Source organism: Dermacentor silvarum, chromosome 2 (genome assembly GCF_013339745.2).
Source record: "Dermacentor silvarum isolate Dsil-2018 chromosome 2, BIME_Dsil_1.4, whole genome shotgun sequence".
In the NCBI taxonomy this organism is placed as follows: domain Eukaryota; kingdom Metazoa; phylum Arthropoda; class Arachnida; order Ixodida; family Ixodidae; genus Dermacentor; species Dermacentor silvarum.
Genome location: NC_051155.1, coordinates 13619533 through 13646200, shown reverse-complemented (window position 1 = coordinate 13646200; position 26668 = coordinate 13619533). Strand labels below are relative to the sequence as shown.

At 43.8% G+C, this 26668-nt stretch overlaps 1 protein-coding gene across 2 annotated transcripts in view; it reads left to right on the top strand.

Moving 5' to 3' along the window:
* LOC125942913 (facilitated trehalose transporter Tret1-like) overlaps positions 1-26668 on the top strand; it is a 132555-nt gene that overhangs the window by 31920 nt on the left and 73967 nt on the right. The window contains exon 2 of one of the 2 annotated variants that reach the window (XM_049661169.1): positions 21319-21517. The exons of the other annotated variant lie outside the window; for it this stretch is intronic. Coding sequence (XP_049517126.1) covers positions 21349-21517 — 169 coding nt within the window. The 5' untranslated portion in view covers positions 21319-21348. The remainder of the gene's footprint in view (positions 1-21318; positions 21518-26668) is intronic. 2 annotated transcript variants of the gene reach the window in all.

Below are 26668 nucleotides of genomic sequence, written 5' to 3'. Positions count from 1 at the left end.
CTTTCTTACCTTCTTTCTCTCTCTTCCTTATCTCCTTCCTTTCTTTCTTTCTTGTCCAACTCCAAACTGCTAAATTAAAGCACATTTTAGTAGGCTGTATAGTGTATGTTACAGTAATGTGGTGGGTTGTCTTGTCTTTACAGCAAGATAATCAGTGCGCGAGAAAAAAATTATTTTTCCATAACCCTTATAGACACTGATTTAAGGAAAAGGAGCTGGAGCTCCCCACACGATCTACTTATTTTACCTGCGAGACTACACAACAAAAATTTGTGTCGCAGCTGCTTAGTGGCATTTGAGAATATGCCACTCTTGCATATGTACATGTTGTCTGAAAAAATTGACTTTTGAAAATGCTCGTAGGGCTTTGATGTGCGTATCTGCAGTTTATGAATGCATGTAAAAGACTCGGCATCAAGTGCAAGTGAACGGTGCCAGAAGCCCGGAGTTGATCTTGCAAGTGGATTCGCTGCACACCTTTGTGACCAGAGAGGATGTGTTACATGAAATTACATGCAAGGAAGTGCTGAAAATATTGCACAGTTAACAAAACACCTACGCTATTGATATGTATGTTTGTGCACTCGATTTCGTCCGTATTAAGTATACTCACCTGTTGACTGCTTCCTGGCACTCAGCACAGCATCAGGCTTCAATGTATTTCTGCTGTGCCCTTTATAGAAGCATGATGGTTGAAAGTGAAAGAAACAGATTCTAGGACTTCCTGGTAGATTCGCCAGTACAATTCTGTTTGCGCTGATGCGCCAATCCATCAAATCGCTATGACTGCATTGAAACCAGCAAATAAAAACACCACTCAGCATGTTCATTATCTTCTTTCTTTATAACTTTGCAGACAAAGCGACAGGTTAAAAAGTCGCTCCACTGTGATGCTTCTCAAACGATTGCGATGCATCACGACAGCTGTCTGCTCGCGTGATGTTCTCAACAAGAAGATGCACTTGTTTACTTACATGTGAACGGAAATGCCACAGCCGTTTGGGGCTTTGGTGTTGCACAAATGGCCCGAAAGTGCCATCGCGTCAGCCGATGTCGTCGGGCGATCACACGTCAAACCTAAACTGTACCAAACGGAACCACCACACATACGAAAACACAAATAAGTGAGATCCAAAACCAAAACTCACGCCATGCTTTATTGAATCAATGGGTACATCGTGATTTACATAAATTACCTACTTTGCAAGCGCTTTCTTTAAGCTTAATATTCACACAGCTTCACTCTAAAAACAAAGAGAGTTCCGGGAACTCTCTTAGAGAGAGTATCTGCTTGTCCCATATTTCACTCCCTTTTCAGGAGTAAAACGCATCCATCTCGGAGAGAGTACAGCAACTCCCCCGGACAGAGTATTAGTACTCCTCCTCAACAGAGTGCTAGAACTCCTTCCAGAGTATGAATACTCCACCCCCCAAGAGTAATAGTACTCCCTCGAGCCGAGTGCCTCTACTCCCCTAAACAGAGTGCTTGTACTCCTCCTAATAGATTGTTTGTACTCCTTCAGACACAGTGCTGGTACTCCTCCCAGTTGTGTGAAAGCACTCACTATGCAGTGCCAGAGTCACATCAGAGGCAAATATCCCCGACACTTACATGTCGGGGATATTTGATTCCTTCAGAAGGAGCTCCTGCACTCACGCTTGGTGAATTGGATTTGATGTTTAGTCACCGAGTCACTCGAATGAAACATATTTTTCTTAAAAGGTCAACATTTTTATTGATCAAACAGGCACAAGGCAAACTGAGTAAAATTTCTAAAAACATACAGATATACATGAAATCCGATTACACGGATTTTCATGAACATTACAACACACCTTGCAATAATACATAAATATTTTCTTTAACATTTCATCGCTAATGCAGTGAGAAACATTTTTTATTTTCAATTGACATTTAAAAAATGAAAGTATACAATGTAAAATCAAACAAACAACAAACATGCGCAAACTCGCGAAGTATTGGCACTACGATTGAAGAGAAAGATGCACCACATTACTGGTCAGAACACGCATTTCAAGAACTAAACTCGTGTACTTATATACCGTAAGTTATCAGATGAGCTGCTAAGCATGAGGCTGGTAAAGTAATTTGTGCAGGAAAAGTTTTTTCATGCGCAAATTACTTTCAAGACAGCAGCTCGTTAATAACATCCTATGTAGCGTATGGAGGCTCCTGACAGAGTATACAGTATATTTAGAAATGTGTTGTATATTTTCGTGTAAGGCCGCACCGTCTAGTTTTGGTTAGAATATTTCACATAGTTATGCATGCATGGGCTGCACCCCCTTTTTTCTAAACGCGCATCTTGCCGTGGTTGTCCAACACTATCTCCGCTCAGTGTCAAGGCAGCACAGTGGCGTATCATGGCTCCCATTCGGTTGGATCCAAAGCTGGTAGTCTTTTGGCAGAAAGCTCGACTTCCCCTCTTGGCGTTCTCATGCAAGTAATTTCCTGGTGCTGTCGGGATCATGCCATCGTGCTTTCTCACGCACTGTACTGATGTACTGAGCGCACTGATGCATTTCGCAACTGTTTTGGTATTCTTGTTGTCTATTCTATAATTTTCTTTCTCATAAGACAGCACGTGATAGTTTGTTCATTTCGTACAGATGCTTATTCTAATGATCTCATCAGGGAAGTGGTATTTTTGCTTGTAAAACAATTTTTTTCCGTATCATACATAGCACATGTTTGTAGCCAAACACAAAGGAGCAATGCAAGGAAACAAAGAAAAGGAAAAGGCCGCACCAGCAAAGAACACCACTTCACACATTTATCTTCATTCTAGCAGTGCCATTTTGGTATCAATGATGACAATGGAGGCTGGCTGGTCATCTTGCTTTGGGATTTTTTTTCCGCTGAATGCTTCCATAATTTTGTGTGCTACTTGGTCGTGATGCAGGCTAAAGCGCATGCACCATCTCCTGCTACATTAGTGCACTGTCAAATGCGAGTACATTGCTGTCCTAATAACTCATTGGTGTTCATTGCGGCACTTGTTAAAATAACGTATGGTCTGCTTAATTCAGATGCAAAAGGAATCTGACAAAGTCGCATGCGCATGTAAAAAACATTCGAACATCTTTGTGTGACATACTGTCTTTTGAAAGTTTTCATGCCATTTAGTTACAAGGTACACCCAGTATACCCACATTTTAGTTTTCTGGTCCAAATTGCATGGCAACACATTTTGATGCATTAGAGTGCGCTCCTCTGCACCATGTGGAGTCGTGCTGAGCTGGCTCCTTGACACCATTTTCTCCTTGCAGCTGCCTTCTTGAGTTTTATAAAACGGGTGCCTGAAAAACATTGTGCGCGCAAATGAACACGAGGAAATATTGTGAAACCATCTAAAAACAGTCAAGGAAAAAGGTCATGGCACTAAGAAGCCTTAGCATTAAGTATTTGTACTGCAATGCAAGTGAAACATGTAAATGACTAATAGTCAACTTCCAAACCAATTTCAATTTTTTTTACTTAAGAAAAAAGAAAACTGGCCGTTAGGCCTCAGTCCAGCATCAGTGTTACAAAAATTCTGGAAAATAAAATATTGGTCATTGTTAGCACACTTTGTAAACGCATCCCCTCCTCTAGGGGAGAGAGCAGTGGTGGTATTGTCTGCATCTCATTTCTGACGTTATGAACAAACATAATTCCTGAAGAGAATTTGGGCTCTTTGGCTTATCTAAAGCAAAAGAAATAAGCCACCAAAGTAAAGGGAACATAGCTATTGGAGTTAAGAAAAGTATAAAGACTACACTCGGCATACACAAGTGGCCAACAATAACGCAAATGTGGAGCTAGAAGAATGACGAGACATGAAATGAAAGGGAGGTAAACTACCTTTAAAGAAACCCGTCCAACTTATGAGACTGAATTCTGTACGCTCTGCTTATGCCGCACTTGAAGTTGATTACGATATGAAGTGCTCAAATCTGCAGTCATTTAACTGAACAGTGAAGCATGTAGTTTTTATGTAACCTACCGAAAAGTAAAGAGTGCAAAGCTGTATGATGAATTCAGATGTGTCACAAACACCGCTTGTGACCCATCCTTGGCGCGTGCCCACTGTGCCCCCCCCCCCCCTCTCTGGTTATGACACTGCTCAAGCCATAAGTTGAGGATCATATTTGCAGTAGGCATGACAATATGGTCATCTAGTTCAATGGATATATTAATGGGTGTGATTATAAGAAGGGGTAGCAAGGCCTGTTATGGCAAGCTTACCACATTTCAAGAGTGACAAGAAACACTTCACTGCGGCCTGTATCTAAGCTTTCTAAAAACATGAAATTATTTCCATTTATGAGGTACGCAGTGAGGTTCATTTTTGATGGACTCGACTCTTGCTACAGTTTGAAATCTAGCATTTTACATTCTTGAAAGCATGTATAAGCTTCAGTTACACCAACATTATTAGTTTATTAGACCAACTTATAGTTTGTGTATGACAAACGACTGGTAAACTGCAAGGTAACATTTTACTTTGATACTTCATTTCTCCGCGAAAAACAACAAGATGGTAAATACATTTCAATCTGCCCTGCAATAGCAAAATGCACAGCTTACGCTTGGATCCCACAGAGGAAGGTTGATTTAGCCGTCCATACGATATAACTTTTCAGTGCCAACTCATACTAGCAATTGCACAGGCATATCGAAAACAATAAACGTGGAGACCGAGTCAATAGCAATAATGTAGAACGTCCCTGCCACTGAAATCCTTCAACAGTAGCAATTGTATTCGATTCCAGTGCATAACTCGCCGCGTGACCAGTCACCGAGTCCATACACAACGCGCCTGTTCACATTCGCACTGTGCTCGGAAACCGCAACACGAGACACAAAATCAGACATAAATCCACACCATTTCCTACATTGGCAAAAAAAGGTGTCTTATTCAGCCCAAAGCAACAATTCCCAATGCGTATTGAGGCAGTGTATCATTACGCGCCAAACTGACCTCACGCAACGTGCAGCTGTATGCCTGTGGCAACTTTCTAACAGGCGCTAGCGCTGCACGTAACTTCACTGGCCGCAGATTACCCATGGGCGAAACACGCTGTCAAGCGCGCGCCTTAATATAACGAAAGCATGCCGCCAACAAGCTGACGCCTTTTGCTATGTAACTCCTTAGTTAAACAGCGATCCGCACACCGTAGACTGCAAAACTCAATAAATTCAAACACATAAAACACACGCTAAGCACGCTCGGCATTGGCACGGAATCATGGGCTGGTGAAGAAACCTTTTTATGCGACGCCGCGCCTCACTTACTATTGAACACACCGTGCTTCACTCAGCGTCTGCGATTTTGAAAGCTCTTACGGATTGCGGCAAGTGATAAAATCACATGCAGTCATCGTGACGACTGGCTTTTTCTATAGACATCGAATGACGCAGCAAGCATACCTAGTCCGTTGGCAATCGCGGCGGCTTAACAGGCCTAACTTCGCAATCACTGCCTGGCGATAGCATGTCATATACGCAGAATGTGCCACGTAAGTTAGAAATCACTTACCGTGGAGTATTTGTTGTTCAATCCAACGAACGATGAACGACTGTCCTCTTTTCGCGGCGGTGAAACGTGGCTGCCACAAGTTTTCTTGGATGGCCTTGGCGCGCGCCGCCTGCCCTGGCCTGCCCACTGAACGGATCGCCTCCAGGGTTGCCAGATCCTCGAAGAGAAAAAGAGCCACAAAATTGGCCAAAGTAGCCAGAACAGTAGCCAACTGGCAGCCGTTATTTTATTTTGGAGCCAGAAAAGTAGCCGGACCCGCCGTGGTTGCTCAGTGGCTATGGTGTTGGGCTGCTGAGCACGAGGTCGCGGGATCGAATCCCGGCCACGGCGGCCGCATTTCGATGGGGGCGAAATGCGAAAACACCCGTGTACTTAGATTTAGGTGCACGTTAAAGAACCCCAGGTGGTCCAAATTTCCGGAGTCCCCCACTACGGCGTGCCTCATAATCAGAACCGGTTTTGGCACGTAAAACCCCATAATTTATTTATTTTTAGAAAAGTAGCCAAACGTGATTTCAGTTTAACTGATATTATCACCACGCATCTACACTTAACAATACAAAAGTATAAATCAAAGCAATGTTTATCACATCACAGTAGAATAAAAAATGACCAGGTGACTTCCTGGGGGAAGCATTTAGACTAGAAAATTGACAATTAATGTTGAACTGACAGTCAATGTACATATTCTAGTTCACTTTTGCCAGCATGGCCCGCATCACTGTAAATGTAGAGCTTGTAACACCTTTCAGACGTACTCCAAATTTGATCCTGATGATCGCGAGAAGTTCGTGCGACATTCTATTCCTTAAGTCGCTTTTTGTGAGACAACCCCAGCAATTCCGGACATCGCCTTTAGTTCACAGCTTTTGCACCACGTGGCGTACGGACCTTTAAGATTCAAAATTCGCGCGATGACGCACGAAGTGTACTGGACGATAACACAATACACGTTTTAACAAGAAAAAAAAAGGAAAACAGCTTTAACCGTCGAGCATGGACGAGCGCGAATCAGGAACGGTTCATCTGATAACCGCCGCGCATATAAGACGAGCGGCCAGCTAGTCTACTGTGAATCAGCAGTTTTGCTGCTATTGATGGGCGTTTAGAGGCTCAGCCCCGCTTCGAGAAAGCGGGTGCAGAATCTTGAAAGAGCGGCCTCCGCACCCCCCCCCCCCTCCCTTCCGGCCATCATTTCCTCGTCCAACTTTTTGTCCGATCGAATCAAAAAAGCGAAAATGCCCTTTTGTCGCTTCATTTCTCGAAAGCTGATTCTAAAATAAAAAGGTAAGCTTGCTAAATGGTCGCGATGGGCGCATGTTTCAGGATATGCAGTCGCATGATTGACACCCTTAATCTCGGTTGGCCTCAGCTTACGAGTCCATTTGCGTATTTGCGTGCAGGTGCCTGGTCGAGTTATGTTCACTGCCACGGAATTTCTGTTTTTCGAAGGCGAAAGCCTTAGGTGCATGGCTATATTTTCGGTGCCATTGGCAGTGACCTCGGCGAAACCGCGCCGTAACGAAAATGGCCGACGCCGCAAAGAGTAAAATCACGTCAACAAATGCTCGGATTGACGTCAGTTTTCTCAGGGAGGTTCCTGTGAACAAAGTAAATTAGTGGCTTCGTAAAGAAAATTTGCTACATTTCAGCCGAACACCTTTTCTAAGCTCTTGGTAAGCGACGAGTGTAAATGCAGAAAATCATCTGTAACTGGTGAATGTTCAAAGACCTGCTTCAATGCACAGTGGCATAGCCAGAAATTTTGTTCGGAGAGTGCGGGGCTCACGTTGCAGCGCGGCCTCCTCGTTATAGAATTTGTCGAGGGAACAAATACATCAATGATAACTGCATTGCCATTGCCAATGTCATTGTATATTAGAGGCTGCAAACAAACTACTGAATGATACCCACTGTCAAGTAAAATATGTATTTTTTCATAAAAGAATATATTCGTATGTCCCAAAAATTGTGGCAGAAATAACAGATATCAATGTTTCCGCGTTTTTTTTTTTGTCTATTCAATTAGTAGAGAAAATATCACACGATCCAGCAAAGCAGTGCAAGAGCTGGTGTGAAAAACGTAAAGGCCATGAAAAGAACAAGTTGAGCACAAATATTTTGATAAACCCTTGTCATTAAAGAACCTTGTTTACTTTTTTGTACAGTCGCGAGCAGAAGTTTGGAGACCATGGCATCAGCAAAAAATTTAAATATATTCAAGCGCAGCTGCACGGCCCCGAATTGGCTTAATACGTTGTATTGGTCCATCACGCGCACGTAGGCTTGCGCTCTTGATTTCAGCCGGAATGCCCAGGCTGCGAAGGAAAAAAAATAAAATCGTGGCAGCAGAGAGGCTCGGCCTTTCTGTACCGACGTGGGAGCGGCCGGCTACGTGCTGACGCGCGTTCCGAGGGACCGTAATAAAGTTTTATCATACCATCATACCATACCTTTGGTCCACAAGCTTTTGCTCGTGACTGTACATATGCAACAGCCAGAGAAAAACCTCAATGACGCTGTCCTTCGTTGCACTAGATTGCGCATGAGCAGTTGTTACCGGTCGTGTATTGTAATTACACCGATAATATAGTCGCAACAGTGAGTACATATAAGAAGCTGGAGTTCTGCAAGATGTACATTAGAAATGCGAAAATAGAATGGAATATATAAGTGCGAAGATACAAGTTGATAAAGGGCACAAAAGTGTCACTGGTAACAAAATGCACTGTTTGTATACACAAAGCCTCGCAACAAGATGTTTAAATATATGCATGAGTATCCAATAAATCCACGTATTTAAGCAATTAGCGTCACTGTATGTAATGCGTCAAACAAGACAAATAGACATGTTGCGCAGTCATACATAGTAGTAGTTTTACGTATAGAAAGACAGACGATCCAGGCAAGAACAAAACTATGATCGCGGAAATCGTGATATGTTCCAGAAGGACCACCTGTTGGGCTAGTTGGTCTAACGTAGTTACTTTCAGTTTGGCAGAACAGTATGGTTCTCCTAGAAGCTCACAAGGAAGGTGGATTTGTTGTGATGCCGAAAGGCTTATTCAATGAAAAAGCCCAAGTGGCAGTGGACAAGAACTTTGTGGCTGTTTAAAAAGTGCAGTGAGGGTTTCGACTAAGTTCATCAAATGTTGTAAGGACTTGGAGTTGAACGCTCTTGCTAGTGCTATTAGAAATAGTAAGGGGAACAGTCTGAAGGTTTTCTTTTCTGTAAAAATACATAAGGTCCCTTTCAGAACCATTGTGAGCGAAGGGGGGGGGGGGGGGACTTGGCAATAGAATGTTAGTCAGTTTTTACTTAAGAGCCTTAAGTGACTCACGGTTGTTGATCCTTTCCGCGTGAGGAAATCTGAAGTCGCTGAATATGTGAAACACAACGAGAGTATCGATTATGGTTTGTCTCTCGACGTTGAGGACTTGTTTTATTCAGTACCTCAAGATAAGCTTTTAGTTGCTGTTAGGAAGTGCATTGAACAGAGTGGCGAATGCGATTTCCAAAAATCCTCTTGCTTGTCGGTTCATAATTTAACGCTTTTAGAATGTTATCTTAGTGTAAACTTTATTGTTTTTAACGAGCAGCCTTTTCTACAACGTAGAGGAGTGTGCATTGGGTCTTGCGTGGCTCCGATTCTATGCGACATATTTTTAGCTGATATTGACAGTGCGCTTAATTTGGTTTTTAATTGGGGGAAGGTATTCAAAGTGTTTCGGTACGTCAATGACTTTTTAATTCTTTTTAAAGAAAGAGGATGGTTTCACTGCCCCTGGGAGTATTTTAGATGTTTTTATTCAAGCTGGGCAGGGTTTGAGTTTCACTCATGAATTGCTTGGAACTAAGGGGTTACAATTCCTGGATCTCAGGCTAAAAATTAGTGTAGGCCATGTTTGCTTAGAGTACCTCCCACGGATGAAGAAGTGTCTCCTGTCTTTTGTCTCTGCCCACTCTAAAATAGTAAAAGGGGGCATCGCATTACAATGTCTGGATGCTGCGCTCCGTCAGTCATGCCCGCATTCAATGCAGCATAGCTTTGACAATCAGATTCGTCGCCTATTGGCAGCGGGACTCCCTGAGTTGCTTGTTGTTGCGGTGGCCGAGTCTATCCTGCAGAGGGTAAAGAACAGAGCTGGAGCGGAAAGGGCTGCGACCCAGCGATGGATGGCGACACCCGTAGCCATGCCTTATATGCATCAGGTCTCGCACAACCTGAAGAAGGTCGCGAACAGGCATCGTATTCCTGTGGTCTTCACGGCTCCTAATAAGCTATCCAGGCTCTGCCCTCGAATTTGCGGTGACAGGAAAGGAGGTTGCCAAACCAGCCACGATAGCCGCTTCCTGGGGTGTGCGACAGGAGTGGTATACTCCGTCCCCTTGTTGTGCGGGAAGGTGTACATCGGCCAAACCGAACGGTGCATAAACGACCGACTCAGGGAGCATGCGCTAAAAGTTAAGAAAAAAGAGGACAAGTATGCACATTTGGTTGTCCACATCATTACGTGTGGTTGCGAGGCACGATTTTATGAGACCACTATCTTAGGCAAATCAACAAACTACATGGCTCGAGTGGCTCTAGAAACATTCTACATCCACAAGAACTCAGATATTTGTAGCGCGAAGCGCCAATTCTTTTGCCCAGTGCCGAACTGAACTATTTGAACTCTGTTGCCCGAGGCAGAAAGTAGTGTTAACTTTTTTAGATTACTTTTTATTACCTCGCATGGGAAAGGGACGTGACACTGGTGTACGTGGTTCACCTTATAAATCGGAGGGTTTGTTGACTGAAATAAACGGTTGGTAGTAGCGCTCGTCCGCGTCTGTCGTGTCTTCGTGTGTGTTGTGCGTAATTTTTTGCGCTATGTCTGAAAGTAACTCGTGATATGTACTTGGGCCATGCGGCGGTTGCGACAGCACCATATGGGTAGATAATTGAGGAATAATCAAGAAATCAGTACGAAAATGTGTAATTTAACTGCGTGCAGAGCGGCGACAAATTTTCTGCACCCAAAATTAAGGAAGGGTATTGCTTCCGCTCAAAAAGAAGTAAAAGCGGCTAGCTAAAAAGGAAAGAAAAGACCAAACGAAAGCCACAGATGATGCGGCAAGTTAAACTACCCAATATCCGAGTGCGTTTGTTGGGAAACGCCGCGAGGGCCGGGCTTTCAATAAACAAGATCGGTAAAAATTGGTTATTGATGTCCTCGCAATTTACGTTTTCACACGATAATATTGATCATGATGCTAACTGTTTGAATAAACGGCGAAAATTTCTGCGGTTTTAGAAACTTATGAAGTCATACGTTTTCATAATTACGAGTTTATGAACCTGAAGGAAAAGAACTTTTACTTGCATTGATTTTTGCCGCTTCGCTATCTAAAGGACAAACTTCACTCGGCGGAGAAGTTTAGTGAAGCGGTCAATGACTTCGGACACGTTGATGCCGACGTCTCTGTGGACGTATATAAGCGCCTGCCTAACCATGTGTTCCTCAGACATTGTAGAGTGCAAGTAGTTTTTAGTAATCTCATGTTAAAAATATAGTATCTGCGCTGGAAGTGGTCACTGGAAGGGTGACTAGAATCTGAAGCTGTTTCTACACATTTACATAGAACCTGCAGTCGCAACGAGAGAGGGCCTCTATTCCGGTGCTAAAACCTCAAAGTACTCCTTCGATGTCGTTGGCATCCTTGTTTAGGTACCTTGCACAAACAGTAAACTGTTGGATACCGGCAATATTCGTCGTTTCGTCAGCAAATATGGAGAAGCAGCCTGCACCATTTACTTTTGCATCTAGGATTTGATAATTTCACCACAAATTTCTATAATTTGGTTTTGTACATCTGGGCTTAAATGCGAGGTATTACTGGGGCAACATTCAAATGGTTCTTCAGATATGTATCTCCACAATCAGCTCGCAAATGAAGAAGCGCTCTGAAAATACCAATATTTTCAGAGGGGATTTGCTTAAATCCATAGGACCACTGTCCCTATGGCCACGGAGAGCCAGACCTTGTCGTCCGCAAAAAAGAACCGCCTCAATAATAGGCCGTTAACTTTCTTCTGTTTTCTCTTATTTTACTTTGCCTGCCCTGGTCCAGCTGATTGATCACATCGGGCGCCCTTCCTGAAAATGTTTGGAGAAAATTATCAGCTGCCAGATGGCAGTCACGGTCATATTCAGTATTTTCGTGTGTGTGGAAGATTGCGAGCGCGGGCTTCCATTTCTGAAACGGCTTGGACACGAGGGCTCCAGTGCGCGCATGTTAGCTCAAGTTTATAAGAATATTAAACCCATAAAGTTCCAGAATTGAAAATCTAAAGCACGCCTTTGGAAATGTCAGTGCACCTTTCGCGTGATAAGTTTATGAGAACTTTATACCCATAAAGTTTCGGAATTGAATTCCATGCGCTCCGTAGATTCCGCGGCCGCTGTGAGATGCCGCAACGCGCCCGCTCGCTATCGAAAAGCCCTTGAAAGTTTGTGCTCGGATGGGGCTCCTTGCGTTACGTGACTCCAGGTGCAAGGGCGTTGCCATGAAATCCAGCCCGAGTTCGCAATGTTCGTGCCGAAATGTCTTTTCGAGCGTGAAAAAGACATTGTAGACAGAATCCAGAATGATTCCCGGCGTCGGTGGTAGTTTTGGTCGGCGGTGCATGCCCGCACAAAAAAATTTCGAGGGGGGAGGGAGGGTCTGAACCCCATCAGTGCTACTACTGCTACTACTACCCCTACTGCTACTACTATAATACATTATTATTAAATAATTATTATAGAGGAAGTACAACAACAATGAAAGCTTTACATGAGATCCAACGTAGTGTTTTAGCATAAGTGATGCGAATGTTTCATTGCGATTATAGAAAAGTTTTCACGCGTTAAATCTGTCGATTTGATGCAGATTGACAGTGGAATCAACATACTCTGGCTTACTTATCGTGATTATTATTTTTTCATTTACGATAAACCACATCTCCACTATTAAATCTCTTAAGCAAACTTGAGTGAACTCTGGGCTTGGGCTCCCGTGTACTGGTGAGGGATAGCGCCACTGTATACGCAGGGCCTGTCTTTTCCTCGCGCCACCGGCACCGCCGTTGGCCGAGCGTCATCACGCCGTGACAAGTAATATAAGTCGTTCTACTTGGCACATAGCAGAGAACATGGCGGAAACAACGCCGGTGTACCACTTGCTTCAGCTCTTGTGCCATCCGTATAGGCAAAGGCGCGTTCCCACCCCGGCGTCAGGAAGCACATCTGGCCGCTTAGGCCGGAGCAGCGGTCTCACTCCTATCGCGTGCACTCGAGCAGGGCCGCGATTTTGTAGCGAGGCATTATGACTTATTCTACTCTAGTCTTATCATCCACCGCTCACGGCCGGCTGATCCCGTTGATAACGCGAGCGGACCGTCGCTCCGACCACTGACAAAGCGCGATAAGCGCGAAAAGGCCTTATTACCGGAAAGGCATCGCTACAAAATACCGGTCCAGTATACACGCTTGCCCTCGTCGCCGCGCAACAACTATCTGCAGCAACTCTCAGCTTGACGGCATGCCGCGCATCGGGGCTGCGCAAATCGCAATGAAAATGGGAAAGCTCTTTACTCTGTGCCGTGCAGACGGACCGTTGTCGTCTACAGTAGTCATTAATGCGAAAGCATTACATGAGCCTTGAGGTAGAAAAGCCGGCGTCGTCCACAACGAGTGGTATCAAAAGTCAATGTGACGTCATCAGCGTCTTCAATGAAATCCAGTAGTAATAGAGAAGATTGTAAATGGTATGACAGCGTTAATTAGTAGTAAATATGGGTAGTTATTGTGAATTAATGTGAATTACAGTGAAGTGAATTAAAGTTACAACAAGTTAGATTAGGGTGACTTAAGGTGGAGTCATTTGAATTAGGGGAAGTAAACTGAATTACAATGAATTAAATTTGGTTAAGGTGGATTAAAGTGCATCACCATATTAATTCGTAGCTACTTGGCGATGAGTTCTGAATGGTTGTGGTCTGGTGATTAATGAACGCAGAGAAAAGAAAGCGAAGGAAGGATCGCAAAAAAGATTGTAATAATTAAGAAGTCTTTATTGGTAATGACTAAGAGAAGTCATAATGATTTCGCATTCAAATCACGTACTTAAGGTACAATTTTTTTGCGTATGGGCCACAACAGCGCTATCGCTTTAAACCCCACCGCACCTCTACCCGCCATATACCTCTTTGCAATAAACCTTCGCTGTGATAGCGTTAATGATTCACCATTCAAACCCGCCATGTTTGGTTACGTCATAGTGCACAGCTATCGGTTTAATATCAACAATCTTTTTAATCTTCGGCGCAAACGTCCGTCCCATCTAATTATCCTCGCGTTGCAACGGCAGCCCCCGCCACATCCGAGTTGCACCCCACCGCCCGTATACTTCGGCCGGCAGCGTGCTGCACTGTCATTGCTTGAAGAGGTCTGCTGCGTCAAGGCGTGAAGCTCCTCTCGCTACAAACCGGCGTAGTTTCTGCGCGCGCTAAGAGTGCATGTTTATTTCCCCTTAACCACTACGATTAGCAACATCTAGGTTTTAAAATTTTAATTAAATTATAGGCTTTTACGTGCCAAAACCACGATCTGATTATGAGGTACGCCGTAGTTAGGGACTCCGGAATAATTTGGACCGCCTGGGGTTCTTTACCGTGCACCTAAATCTAAGTACACGGGTTTTTTCACATTTCGCCACCATCGAAATGCGGCCGCCGTGGCCGGGATTCGATCCCGCGACCTAGTGCTCAGCAACCCAACACCATAGCCACTCAGAAACCACGGCGGGTCGGAGCAGATAGAAAATTGAAATGAATCACATGCATAAAAGTTTGCATTGCGAGTATTATGAAGGACTGTTTCAGTTTTTTTCTTGCAATTTATGATATATGACAGTCTTTGTGATGACTTCAATTTCCTGTATTAAGTTTAGGCTACTTACACTGCACAAACTATATTTTTTCTCATAATACGGAATACAGGCACCAGAGTGCGGCTCATAAACACATCGGTATAATGAGGTGTAATTTGTGGATACATTTCTCGGTATTGGTAATATAGGAACTCCTTTCTCACAAATATGTGTCTTGGTTTAGAGAGCTTGTGCTGATAGTGGACTGATTGTCCGCGCTTTTCGTGGAGCTGCCGAAGTGACTGTGAAAGCCCTTCGCTGTGTACAGGTGTAAGCCTTTCGATGCCAGGTACCTGAATTATACACAAAGAACGCGCTCGTCCGGAACCAGAAAAGTCGCAAGCATCACACCAAGGTCGGGATTACCCTTCTACGGGTTAGTCGCGTCCTTGACAAGAAAAGAAAAGCCGGGGAGTGACAAGTCATTTTTAATGACGCGCTGTCGTTCTTATCGTGATCACACATGACGATTGCGCCAACGTACTGCGCTTTGTCGGGAAGCTGTGATGGTTCATTCTTTAGAAAGGGTATTTATTTTTTTTCCGCAACGTAACTTACGTCATTGGGGCAGATTTAAAAATAGAAAGGTCATGAGTCAGGCGGTGGTACCTAGGTGAAATGAACGCCCGAGAAAGATGGACTTGTAGTCACTTTCTTTTGGAATAACGTTGCAGTTTAAACCACAATAGAACTTCGTACACAGTATTTTTACCAACAGCTTAACAGAAGGCTATTCAGTCGTGATATTATTAAACTTATAACTTTTTAGCAGAGACACTCTCACATGGCTTCAACATATATACAATAAAGGGCTCTGTAATTTCCACCGTGACTTAATCTAGGTACGTTGGCGTACTTCATGTAATAATCCCAGTGAGCCTACTCACATATACCGCATTACTAATCACATCTACCATGGCCTCGGCTACATCCCAAGAAGCAATTGCCTACCTCTTCTCATTGCTAAAGATTCGGTAGGCGTAAGACAGGCCAAAATTCGAATATAAATGCCCTGTGTGGAATTAGCATGGAACCTTCAGTGATATAGAACGTATGCATTACACTCGAGTCTGTCCAGAAACAGACAGTAACATGAATTTACTCTGACTATTCATTTATCATCAGTGTTAATAAACAAAAAGCATGCCGAGATTCTATCGCTAGGTTTGCGTCGTGAAGTCACCTGACCTTGCACAAGTTCTACAATTCTACGCTCTAATATTCCATCATCAAGAGCTCGGCGCTTGTCATCACGTATAAGCTAAAAAGCAGCCTGGCCTTCAGACCGTATAGTCAGCGTCCAAAGCTTTCGCACGCCTGAAGCTGAAAAAATATATTTCTACGCCTGAGGCACGCATCGTAGTATTCGGATTTACCGCGTACACTGGTCTAGAGTAAACAAAACAAAAGTTTTGCATAGTTTTACTGGCTGTGGGCGTAGCTGCGTTGAAAATGAACTTATTCGCGGAATCTCGGCCGCGCAAACTTTTGATGGTGACTGTGCCCTTGAACACCTGTATTTTTCTTATTCTGCACACATCAATGAATGGCCTTCCAGCCAACGTCATGCAATGCTTACACCTGGTTAATTTTCAGGACAGCCATCTCAGACATGATGTATTAAGTATAAGAACTGAACTACTATGTAGTACGGTCATTCTTATCACCAATGAGGTGTAAAAATTTGTAAACAAATAAAGGATAATAACATTGCCTGAAATTTACTCAAATCTCTAGGACTACTTCAAAACTTCGCCTGTTCATCTTGTTTACCTACCACGCTATGCTTTCTAGGAAACTGAACGGGCGAAAATCAAGTGTGAAATTGAATGTCTGTGGCACCATGGCAGAAAAGGGAAGGTTTGGATTAGTGGGACATATGAAAGGTTCAACTTCAACTTCACTTATTTTCGCATTTTTCCTCCCTTTTCTTACAACGGAAGAAAAAAGAGACAAAGAGAAAAAAATGCAGGGCAAGGAACAAAAGCTGCATAAAAGCAGCTTGACGGGATTCCCTTCCCCTTCCTGGCATCAGTACAGCACATATAAATACAACAATGTGTTACGAAGTTCAAAACATATTCACATCTATACATATACATACATCAATATTCAAGAAGTATAATTTACTCGCACATAGTAAGGCTATTATGCACAAATGTAGATACACGCTAAGATTACGCTATACAGGTTTTATTGTGAAATATCGGCATTATCCAGTGGTACACACACAAAAAGAAGCGGAACAAAATGGAATATAGAAAGGTTCGAGACATTGTAAACAAGATTGCAATGTGGTTTTATAAAACTTTACCATTATTTATTAAATTTGTTTTCAATGTATTTCTTGTAATCATGTTCAGCTCAGTATGAGAAGCATATAACAAGTTTAGTATTCTTGGCACTTGGTTCTGCAATCGCTTCAAACCATATTGGTTCTTGAGAAAGACAATACCCACTGATTCCGGGTTCTAAATTCATACAACACTACGTGATTCCGTTAGGTTGCACAATTTCTGAAAACCGTATTGTTAGACCAAAAATATTTTTTTAATTTCAAGACAAGGTTATATTTATAAAAGTGTTCAATAGGCGACACATAAGAGCGCGAAATATTTCGAGTGTATGTGCATCAAATGGATCATTAATAATATGCCGGACGGCTTTCTTTTGTAGTGCTTTTAAACTATGAATGTTTGTTTGCGATGTCGTACCCCACACTAGATTACAATAGTTAACATGTGGAACGAAGAGACTGTTATATAACAACAGCTTTATTTTAGAAGGCAGCATGTGTCGTAATCGGCAAATTATACCACATGTTCTTGCCAGGCTGGACATAATACGTTCTACGTGTGCATCCCAAATTAAATGTTTGTCAAAATCACTCCAAACGTTTTTACATTATCTATCGTTCTATCCTTTCTACGCCGAGATAAAGAGCACAGTTACAGATTACGTGCATTTGGAGGTGTAAACGATAGCCTTAGTTTTATTCGTATTAATCGCTAAGGAATTGAGTACTCCACTTTGTAATAAGTTTAGAGGTCGTGTTTGCTAAAGCTATAAGATGTACAATGTCAAATGAACGAAAAAAAGGCTAGTATCGGCGTAGATTACGAACTGTGCATCTTTACTAATATTGTGATATCATTAATATAAAGTTAATAAAATAGGTCCAAGTACACTTCCCTGGAACACCTTGTGTTAATGTTCTTCAGCTGCGATTGTGCTACTCACACACAAGGAACGACACTTTGGCATTTTATGTATAGGCAACAGACAAAATGATAAATGATGTTTAGTGCACGCTGGCGTGATCATGACAAAACGACGTACCGATATGGATCATAAACGATTTAATAAAGGAACATTTCTGCAAACCTCAGGGTCCTTTCTCATGTTTCTTCAATTGTTCAAACATGTTAAATTTAGGGTAGAAGAATATTCTCACAGAATTACTAAAGAATTGCACAGTAATTATACATGGTGCTGTGACCTGATTCAGCAATAGAGTTAGTCAAGAACAGAACAGCAGAATGCTATACGGCAACTTCGGTAATTGTAGCCGAAAACAGTGACTTCTTGCACAACTTTGGGGCATAACTCAAAAGGTGATTGGAGTCGCGTTCTCTATTTTACACGACAGGTTGCATTAACACGTCCCAGGTCTTTTCGCATAACTTCCAGTACTTCTCTGCGTAAGTTGTGGTAAAAGGGTAAAAGATATGAAGATTTAGTATTTCTGGAATTGTGTGAAGGTATATGGGAATGGTTCAACATGATAAGACACGTGCGCTGCTATTGAGGGTAGAATGTTATGTTTCGAGGTACTGGTTTGTACTAAGCAAACAACTTGTGCAATTCGGACAGCCTTCATTTGCACCCAAGATCAGGTATACACAAATTCTGCTTTGATATGCAAAATACTCAGTCAAATAGCTTCAACTGTATTGCTTTGTAAAATACTACGTCTGGGGCTGCAGCCAACTTTTCTACTTCTGTGCACACACTGGACGCTATTTATTTTTGTGGTACGATTCAAGCCGCACAAGAGTCGCACAAACACGCCTTTCCCAAGATAGCTGAAAAAGGCAAATATTTCTTAGTAGTGTCTTCATAAATTCACCTTAAGAAAGAAATGAACTTTCAAAACACGTTGGGTTTATTCTCCAAAATACATATACCTAAAGTGCAAAAGATGGTTGGATGCACGTTCGCATGTTCTCGAATCCAGCCAGCTATTTTTTTTAGGAAGGCGGTACATTAGAAAGTAACCTAACAAGAACCGTAAGCAAATGACCTGCATTTCGGAATATGCCATCTGGCGGAAAACCGCCAAACTAAGCAGCGACAAAGTGATAAGAAGCGTAGCGCAGCTGGCATAGAACCTGCGAACTCACGATCGTGGTATCAGTGATCTTGATCTGTGGTCGCTCAATACGCTCGGCTACCGTTTCGAATCACTGCTGTTGGCGAAAATTAGGTTTAGATGTCCCACAATAAATTCCGCGACCTTGCTATCAAAACTGCGATTTTGGACGACTTCTTTGCCATTTCAAGAGCTGCTGCTGCAACTAGCTGAAAGCTGATCATTGAAGTTGATAAATCCCCAAGAATACGTCAGTCGATGCAATAGTTCATCGCAAATTGCTTTTTACTGGCCAAAAAACAATTTTACACGCCTTTAATTTCAATATCTGTTTCTTTTAGGCTCATTGTAACTACTGTAGCTACATATTCACAAAAACGTTCTCACGCTAAAACTGTTCGCAGGAGCAGGTGTCAGCCAATCGTGTGCAGCACTTACGATCGAAAAGCTTTGTGAATCGGCCCCTGGTGCTTTGCTTTCTGTTTTAGATTGGTTTGGTTTTGGTATCACTTCTTATAATGTACCTTGAAAAAAGTTTTAATGCGTGTATACATCCTCCCCGCTATAATCCTCCTCAAGCGAATATGGCACTGTGTGATAAATAAATGAAAGGCTGTTCCGTGACTGAATCGTCCTGGTTCTCTTTTCAAGAAGGCTTAAATGTGCGTGCGGGATGAGGCGAAATTTATCACGGCGTTACGCAGGCTAATAACCAAAGTGTGCCAAGCAGCAATAAAACCATATACGTACCGCCGCTAATATCACAGGCTTCAAGCATTGAGTTGTACGAACAATGCTGAAAATGTGTTCTATAATAAAGTTTTACAGCATGGCCTGCATATTGGTTCTTGGTTCACTAAAGTCATGTTAGTCTATTGATTGACTAGTCGTATGCACTCGTCATGCGCAACAGTTGTCGCCTTGCGTCACCTGAATCCACCTTAAAAATAAGATTGTCGAACTTAGTGTGTCCTAGTGGTTTTTCCCTCATCCTTTGGTGCGAGATATCATTTTTGTTGGATTCATGATCTGTTCGTTAGCGAATTTATTGTAACGATAAGACCATGCCGCGTGCAGTTGTGCCTTTTCTCTGTGCTCTATTATGTCTGACTAGCGGATTTCAAGCTTAGTACATTAAATAAAAGAAGCAAATTCCCTTCCCCCCCCCTCCCCACGGCCTCTCGCGCGTCGGAAGAAGGCACGTTTGCTCTACATATATGGTGATTGTAAAGGAGGAAAGAGACGCCTACTTCTGCAGCCCTTAAGCGAGCACAGCGCAGAACGCGCGTTTGTTCTCCGCCGTGCGTTAACTCCCCCTGAAAGCGCGCGTCCCTCGCGCTCTTTCACTCGCACATACAGCGTTCGGCGGCGCGCGGCGACGATTTCATCTTCATTGACGTCATACAGAACCTCACGGCGACGGCGACGGCGACGCCGACGGCAGAAATCTGCTTTTGAGTGTCCATATAATTGCTATCGCAATAAAAAAAAATCATGCGAAGAAAGCACGTCGATTAATTATAATAATGTTTTTAGTCTACGCTCAGTACCGTTTGCTCAAATTTACGAACTTGTTTTCGCTGATATTTATTTAATTCCTTATTTTCAGGCTCTCAACATTGCAGCGGCTCGCCAATCCGGCCTTCTGGCAAGAAAGTTTGGAGACCTCGCGTCTCGATAAATGTACACCGCAGATTCTAGAGGCGGACAGCCTATCACAAATTCTGTTCCCTTGCCAGGATTTTCAGCATTACCTTTGCCTTCTGCATATTAATCTCCACTCTACTCGTACATTTGCTTGGTAAGGCCCCACGATCATCTGTTGCAATTTGTCCCCAGCATCGGTGAACAGTACAATGTCATCTGCGAACCGAAATTTGTTGAGACATTCGCTGTTGATCCTCACTCCTAATCCTTAACAGTCTAAATGCCGTGAATAGCAATGGAGAGATTTTGTCGCCTTGCCTGACCTCTTTCTTTACAGAGATACTCTTCATCTTTTCCTGTGAAGAATTAGCCTAGCTGTAAAGCTAATTCCACACGGAGGAAGCTGCAGCTTCAATGCGTAGTCCGCGAGCATCATTGCATTCCGCCGCCATCGAGGCCGCGATCGAAATCGCGACCTTGAGCTCAGCAGCGCAGCGCTTTAACTGCCGCTACCGCGGCATGTCCGCCACAGAGACGACGTAGCCGTATATACATATATTACCAGTTGGCAATATTCAGTGCCCCATCCCCAAACGGAACGAATATCTTCAACATTGAAACTGAAATCTTTGAAATCTGTGAAATCCTCACGGTTTGTTTTATAGTTGCTTTCTACTCCGAGGTGGGTAACAATTTTGCAATTTCGTGTGCTTCAATGAAAGCAACTGTGTGCGCGTAAACAATGAGTGATTATTTTATACAAGAACTGCGGAACACTGCTCGATTGTGGCGACATCCAGGTGGCGGCTACCTTGGCGTCGGTCTCCCTGATGGACGTGGTGGGCCGACGTCGGCTGCTCACCATCTCCTCGATGGTGTGCGTCTTCTCCATGGTGAGCATCGGCGCACTGCACCAGGTGGCCAGCAGTGAAGACAAATCGGGCGGCATAATGGCCAGGGAGCGCATGCCCATCATTTTCCTGGGACTCTACATTATCGGTATGCATGTTGCTCATGATCCCAGCCGAAGCGGTGTATCATACATCCAGTACGTATATTGTACGACGCTAGATGCTATAACGTACGCAAGTCCACGTGACCTACTACTGGCCGCTTGCGAAAACAGAGCGTATCAAGCTTGTGGAAGAGCAACCTTGTCGGCTCGCCTTCGCTTGCTCCCCCATCATCCTGGTGCTCACAGCAGATCACGTGACCTCCAACACACGGCCTGAGCAGAAGGGGCTTGGCGGCTAGATCATTCTCACGTTCGCCCGACCGTCATGCGCATGCGCGAGAGACATCAGGGGACTATTGCTTCTCGAAACATGCCTTTTCTTAAGTACTACGGAGAAGGACGCGCCTTGCTTCGTTTTTCCTAGCTGAGCTACGCTGCGATACGCCTAGAGTTACTATACTGCCTCTAGGGGACAAAAAGAAAGGGAATCGAGGGGCCCGATTTTTATTAAGCATATCATAAGAAGCCAACAAACAATGACACCAAGGACAACATAGGGGAAATCAGTTGTACTTACTAATTCAATTAAAAATGATAAATTAACAGAAATTAAAGTGAATTAAAAAACAACTGTCCGCAGGTGGGGAACGAACCCACGTCTTCGTCTTACGCGTGCGATGCTCTCATCATTGAGCTACCGCGGAGCCGTTTTCCCATCCACTTTCTGGGGTATTTTGTTTTACAACTAGAACTCACCCTGGGAGTGTTAGCCAGCGTCACCACTTTTTAATTAGTACGTACAACTGATTTCCCCTATGTTGTCCATGGTGTCATTGTTTGTTGGCTTCTTATGATATCTCTAGGGGACTAGCTACATATAGGGCCCATGCATTGAAATCGGTAACCGCAAGATCGCCCCCACGCTGCTACGCTGAGGTTGACATCTCCTGAGACGCTTGCTAGACTAGGCAATAGTGGTAAATTGCAATCTGGCAATGTATAACTTGTAGTGGTGTGATGTGGTGTGTGCAGCCGTTTTATGTGGGTGGGGTCGGTGTTGGCCGTGCAGCTCACAGTTATGAAACCGAAGGAGGATCCTGTTAAAATTTCCGGCGGTATGTGGTTTTCCGCGGTCACGCACTAGCGAAAATGCCGTAGCTGTTAAGGCTTCCCTGTTTGCTGTGGCAAGTGCCACTCAACGAGGTTATGAGTTAGGACCTCGAAGCCGTGGTCGCAGATTCTTCGCTGGCGATACAGGTGGCTTATTGTCGTTCCGTAATTCTCCTCGCATGGGCGTTGTATGTTGCTGAAGCCGCGGGGAACTTTCTTCGTTGAGGAGTGCTTTTCTCGTCGCGACGATGGACTGATTTTTTTTTACAAGTACTGATCCAGGAGGGCACATGTAACCGACAAACGGAGGCATCAGGAGTGCACCCGAGGTTAAAATAAAGCAGGCGGCGAAGGATCTTCAGGGCACCCAAGGTGCAGAGGGGGGATCAAAGCTGGAAGCAGGGCGGTCCGTGGGTTGGGGCCGCCGAGGTCGGAGCGTGCCAGGGAGTGTTCGCATACAAAATTGGCTGTCCGCGATAGGAAACAGCCGATCTTCTGCTCCCTTAGCACGCGCGGTCGAGATAATTTAAAGGCACCTGCGCCCATGATCTTTCTTTTGTCTTGCTGCAGTGAGCACGATGAACCAGAAGGATATGGAGGGCATCCGGTGGAGTCGCGAATGCGAGTGATGGCATACATAGCTCGCGTCGCCGGGTTATTATGTGTAGATATGCTGCTAGGTACTAGGGACCCTGACATTGCTTAAATAATACCAGAGTTGTATGAACTGTACGCTTAATACGCTTTGTTACGGTACCTTAATGTAATGGGTCTAGGGGACGTTAATGATATTGCAGGCGTTCGGGAGTTCTTGTTCGTGCCGCGTCTAAGCCCCCCCACCCTCAACCCGCCTTTTTTTCTATATATATATATATATATATATATACACATATTAGAGCACTGCACGGGCTGATTTGTTCAGCCCGGGCCCGGCCCGGGCCCGTTTTTACGTTGGGCTCCCCGCCCGAGCCCGACCAAAAGGTTTATGGTGAGACCCGGGCCCGGAAATAATCTGCGTTACCCGCCCGGCCCAGCCCACCACCCGTTTACCTTAGGCCCGAGACCGGCCCGAGACCGAAAAAGACATGCTGTTCAGAGTCGAGAAGCCCGAGGATAACTCGCGGCACGTGACATGCACACCACCAGGAGCCCGGCCCGGGCCCGCGTCAAAAAAACAGAGCCCGGCCCGAGCCCGGGTCAAAAAGCACATGCCGAGCCCAGCCGGAGCCCGTGAAAAAACTGCCCTACCCGGCCCGGCCCGGCCCATGGGCACGGCCGGGCCCGGGCTTTCGTGTAAGCCCGAGCCCGTGCAGTGCTCTAATACATATAATCCCTTCCCATGACGGATTGACCGGTTAAAGTTGTCAACTTGTTAATAAAAAGTAACGGTCATACGCATTACCGTAATGAACACAATTCCACGATGAGATTGTTTCCTTTTGTTTCGTTGTAACACTGATAACTGTACGTAAAACCTCATTTTGTATTTGTCAGAGAAGCCGTGTGGACATCACAAGCTTAATCAGGTATGCAATACACATACAAAGCAGCTGCTATAACATGAACTGCGACAGTGAGGGCCACACAACACATACATAATTACAGGTGAAAACACAGAGGGAAGCTTCAAAATACGCTCTGTATTGCTGCAAAGTATACCATATAAGCACACTAAATGGTAAAAAAAGCAATGTATCAATGTCCCATTTGCCTCCAGGATTGTAGGTTTATTATCAAGTTTATTATCAAGTGCAAGTTTATTCAAGTTTATTATCAGCATTTGTACAACAGAAATCTGCTAGCTAGCCAACCTAACATAAGGTGCTTGCCAGTCGGGTAGTTAGAATAGCACAATCGCAAAATTGTTTGTATCATATCTTTTACACTGTACAACGACATGCAAACATTATACTACAGCAGCACTAAGCATGATAATAATAACAGAAAATTGCTCAACGTATGTTCGCGGTAATATACTAAATAAGAAGTTGAACAAATCAAAAACAAGCACTACATAGCCTTATGCAATCTAAGCATACAATGGAAATTGTCGAACAGTTGTCAGTGCCGCTTCGTGCTGTCTCGTCTCGTGTTTATTTTGCGGTAACTTCCCAACTCATGAATCACCAACTGACTGACAGCCACGCTCTTCTAAGGTAATACCAAGTTGTTCCCAGCTAACATCTGGTTGAAAAAAATAAGAATATATCAGAAATGCAGTACATAATCAAGATTACTCACTATACCGAATAACTGTTACACACCATTTCTCTCATTCCATTCACCATTGTCTTTTTTGCGGTAACATTCTGTAAACTTTTGCTTAGTTGTTAAAATATTTCTTTTACGCGGCGTCTTTGTTGGCGGAGTCTGCACAGCGGAGTTGCCGTGGCGAGGTGTACGAGTCATCTGTGAGAAAGAGCATTTTTTACTTGGGAAATGGCCGTCTTTATTCCCTGTGGCTTACCCTCAAACACTTCCTTGGTGACTTGGGTGACACGCCCGCAGTCAAGGTGTGCTGGCTGCCTAAGCGCGAGAAAAGAAATTAGATGAATGTTCAGCACCAGCGCCATTGCTTCTTGCCTCTCACCTGCATGTGCCTTCGCGACATCTTGGCTTGCGGAGTGTGCATGAGGCAGCTGCTGAGGCTAGGTGCAGGCATTGTCTAAGATAGAAGAAAAGGCCATTCAAATGGGAACTGTGGACATAAATGCAGTTCTTATGTCTGCTTCTTGCACTGTTCTTGCCTAAAAGTCGTCAAATATAGTGTCCACAATGCACCAGCACTTTGACTGCTTTTGCTTTTTACCTGCAGGTTCTGCTGTGAGATTTGTGTGCAGCATTGTAACACTTGTTGGAGGCATTTGAAGGGGTAGCCAAAAGCATTAAGAATTATTCTTGTCTGCTGCGGGGATGCTTTCAATTGCTTAAATGCAATGGTAGCTATCACTACTGGTGCAAGACCTTCCGTATCTATGCGGCAAGTGACATAGCTTTAAATAGAATTCGTTCTTTATTAAATCGAAGCTTTAATAAAGCACACAATAGAATAATCACACAAATAAAACAAATAATAAAGTAGATAAAAAAATAAGCACACAATAGAATAACCTGCGCATCTGCGCAGACAATTGTAAAACACTACAGTTTACAGTGGCAGTTGCACCGAAAAGAACAATGGCAACTGAAACGCCACGCTACCCAGACAGATAAGAACAATGGGAACTGAAACGACACGCTTCCCGGCCGTCAACATGGATAGGCCGCAGGTGCAGCGCACGGTAGAAGAAGTGGCTGCCGTACGCGAACATAAGCGCGAGTGCGATCGTGCCCGTAAGGCCCGTGTATCGGCAACGGCATGCAGTCCGCAAACTTGTGAGTGTGGACGTGTAATCAACGGCTACATGATCTAAAATCAAGGCTATGCACCTTAACGAAATGTCTTCATTCAACTTCAACATTCAAAAAATACAATCCTACATAAGCAATTAAATCACATATGCATCGCATCGGGTCGCTCTGCATTTATTGGGTTCGTAGCGTGGTCATTGACTTGATTCAGTAGATTCGTTGATTCAGTTTGCATGGGCGAAAGCTTCGCGTTCAACCATCTTTCTTTAATATTGTTTCACAAGGTATATGTTATGAATACACTAGATGTGAACCATTTTTTGGATTGACCTCAGTGTGGAGAGAGCGCCACTAAATAGTTTTTTTTTTGTTGTTGCGTGGCTTGTTTTTTGGTTTGTTTCTGAATTGATCAAGCAGCAGTTCCATGATTCCAAGTGACTCATGTGACTCCATGTAGTGACAATCATCAACTTTCATACTGCAGAACACATTTCCTGACCCATTGTGCGCTCTCCCATTACTCACACAATTCCTCAGATTAGTCTACCTATACTGACTTACTTGACCTCCACTAGAGTCTTGCATTTTGAAATACCATTTTTAAACAATATCGCTCGACAATTCAGAATTTTTGTACCATGCACTTCTGATACTCTGCATTCACCGTTTTTGCTTGTTGTTTCTGACTAGAAATGTTTTCTTTAATTTAGAGCTTAAATTTTACCTTTGGAGCT